This window comes from Halyomorpha halys, unplaced genomic scaffold (assembly GCF_000696795.3).
Source record: "Halyomorpha halys isolate HHAL.00 unplaced genomic scaffold, Hhal_1.1 Scaffold777.1, whole genome shotgun sequence".
Lineage (NCBI taxonomy): Eukaryota > Metazoa > Arthropoda > Insecta > Hemiptera > Pentatomidae > Halyomorpha > Halyomorpha halys.
This window is the reverse complement of record NW_027107689.1, coordinates 410,109-412,793: the sequence shown is the minus strand read 5'-3', so window position 1 is coordinate 412,793 and position 2,685 is coordinate 410,109. Positions and strand designations below refer to the sequence as shown.

At 26.4% G+C, this 2,685-nt stretch overlaps 1 protein-coding gene across 1 annotated transcript in view; it reads right to left on the bottom strand.

Moving 5' to 3' along the window:
* The window catches only part of Hacd2 (3-hydroxyacyl-CoA dehydratase 2), a 9,730-nt gene that overhangs the window by 5,183 nt on the left and 1,862 nt on the right, over positions 1–2,685 (bottom strand). The window contains exon 4 of the mRNA XM_014429211.3: positions 510–648. Within this exon, the coding sequence (XP_014284697.1) occupies positions 510–648 (139 nt within the window). The remainder of the gene's footprint in view (positions 1–509; positions 649–2,685) is intronic.

The following is a 2,685-nucleotide window of genomic DNA, read 5'->3' as shown; positions in this document are numbered from 1 at the left end:
TATATAATAAAATTGATATGGGTGGTCTATACCATACATGGCAGTATACAACTTGATTATATGTTCATTATGAATCCTTTCATGCGGAGGATACTATCCAAATAAAAATGAATATCTCTTAGGATAGAAAAATTAGTTTACGTTGAAGAAAAAAAAAAATAGAAAATAATCGAAAAGATAAACTTACTCATTGGTATTAAGAGTATATATTCTTCAAAAACCTAAGTAAAACTGAATACAAATGAAGTTGAATCTGAATTAATTACATGAAATTTAAATACAATTAAAATTACATAATATGATTATATAAATGATATATTACTTGTCAGATTTTGAGGTTCTCAGAGAATTCCTCTTTTCTACAATAATTTTAACATAACATAGTACCATTAATTATTATTAACACCTATATCATAAAATAATATATAGTAATATACTAAAATGTATATAATTAAACATACATTTTAATTGAGAGAAACAATCATAAACAGGAATATTTAAGATAATACCTTTTACATATCCAAATTCATCTTTTTTTAACTTTTCGAACAATTCAGGATAATCTCCCATAACATCACGTGGACTGTTACCATCAATATTGGAATCGGATAGATCATCATCTTCACTTTTCCACCGTTCGAAATCGATCTGGTAGAGAAAATAATAAAGTTTGTAGAAAAAAATATATAATAAAAACTGGACATGAGTAATGCTTTTAATTTAATAGGAGGTAATTCAAAAAAGAGTTTAGTCCATAAATTATTAATAATCTTAAACCTTGTTTAGTTAAGAATTACAAAGTTTGCTGCAAAAAGGAGAGAGATCTAACTAAGTGGAGTTAATATTTGAAATGTGAATATAATTCATAAGTTTCAGAGCAGAAATTAGTAGCTCGAAGCATTAGTTCTTATGTTATTTAAGAGATGGAGTTACCTGTCTCGGTAGTTATTGTTAATTTTCTTTAATAACGTACATTGTATTTCACTTAAATGTATATACTATACACGATATATATTTTACTTTTGTTACATCATCCTAGAAGTTTTGATAGAAAATACCATCTTAATATGAGAAATTCCTTTCTTATATGACTGAATTTATCTCAGGGAGGCCCCTCACCTTTGGCTATTAAAATAGAGTTCTCATAGACCAACCCTACCACATAAAGCGGAGGCCCCTCACCTCCAAATATTTTAGTAGAATTCTCACAGAATGGACATATCAAACCTCAGTTAAGTAATTCACCATATACCTCCTAGTACCAACGGTAGAAAAAGGTAGTATTTAATTTGATTTAAGTAACACATACATAATGCAATTTAGTAATTCATGTTTTATTTTCTGTTTTAGAAAAAACAAAAAAAAAAACCTCCCAACGTTAAGTATCACATTTAAACCATCTAATGCCCATGGTAGAAAAAGGTAATACTCCCATTGACTTATAATTTCCATTATATTTCCATTAATTTCCATTAGAAAATATCTAGTGGTTTATTCTTCGAAGCTGATTTTTTACTTTATTGTTTTGGGAATAATTAGGCTTCTTATTTCAATTTTTTTGTTTGTTGATTTTACATCGCTAATACTTCCGACATATTGAATGGTCTGTCCATTTTTCAGGGACTTATTTTGAAAAACAGTTGCAAAGTTTTTTGTTACATAAAAGTTCTAAACTATAGTCAAATTTTACTTTCTTTGTTTTTGATTTTCTTACTATGGTTATATTTCATACCTTCAATATCTTCTTTTGTAGTTTCTGTCAGACAAGAAATCCACATTGTTTAGAAAACACAGCAATAAGAATAATGGTTCATTTATTATTTTATATGTGGGTCCAATTACGGACATTGATGAAACTATTTTTTTCACATTACTTAGAATTTTGAATTTTTACTTGCTTATTATACTTTATCCAAAAACTTGAAAAATGAGTTTCCTCCTTTTTGCAGCACTTTAAACTTTACAAAACAATTCCTGTTATAGTTTTAACTAATTTGTGAGTATCTGCTTAGAATGAAAGCAATTTTATAGTAACCGAAAATAACATTTTGGAGATATATTTTTTTAAAAAATAATTTATTATAATTAATTAAATAATTATAATTAAAAAATTAATTTAAATCATAAGAAGCTAATAATAATGGAGTTAACAAATGGCTATTAATTGAAGAGGTAAGTGGATGAAGAGGCAATGTAACATTTTTTGATTTTTTAGAGTGGATGAAGGGGGTAGGTGCCTATCTAGCTAGTGCGAGGTACCCTAACCTCAAAATCCAATTAATAACTGAAATACACTAGATGTAGAAGGGGCTATGTACACTTCAAAATAAACAAGCTCCGACAAAAAAAAAATTGAACTTCGTTTTCTTAAAATTTACTATTTGTAACATGACCCCTTACAACATCCACTTACCCCTTCAATTCATTCATTTATCAGCATTATAATTATTCAGATTAATGCCACTAGCGATTTTAATTCTTTTAAAATTAAATTAATAATTAATTTTAATTATTGTTTTAAACAATTTTAATTGTTTGTTTAATTATGATAAATAATCATAATATTACAAATAATCATCATGAAAAAATTAATTAAAAACCACTGGTAGTTTATTTTATTAATAAAGTTTAATGAGGATTTTTTTTATCAATGAGGGACCAAGCTATTTACATTATACAATTATA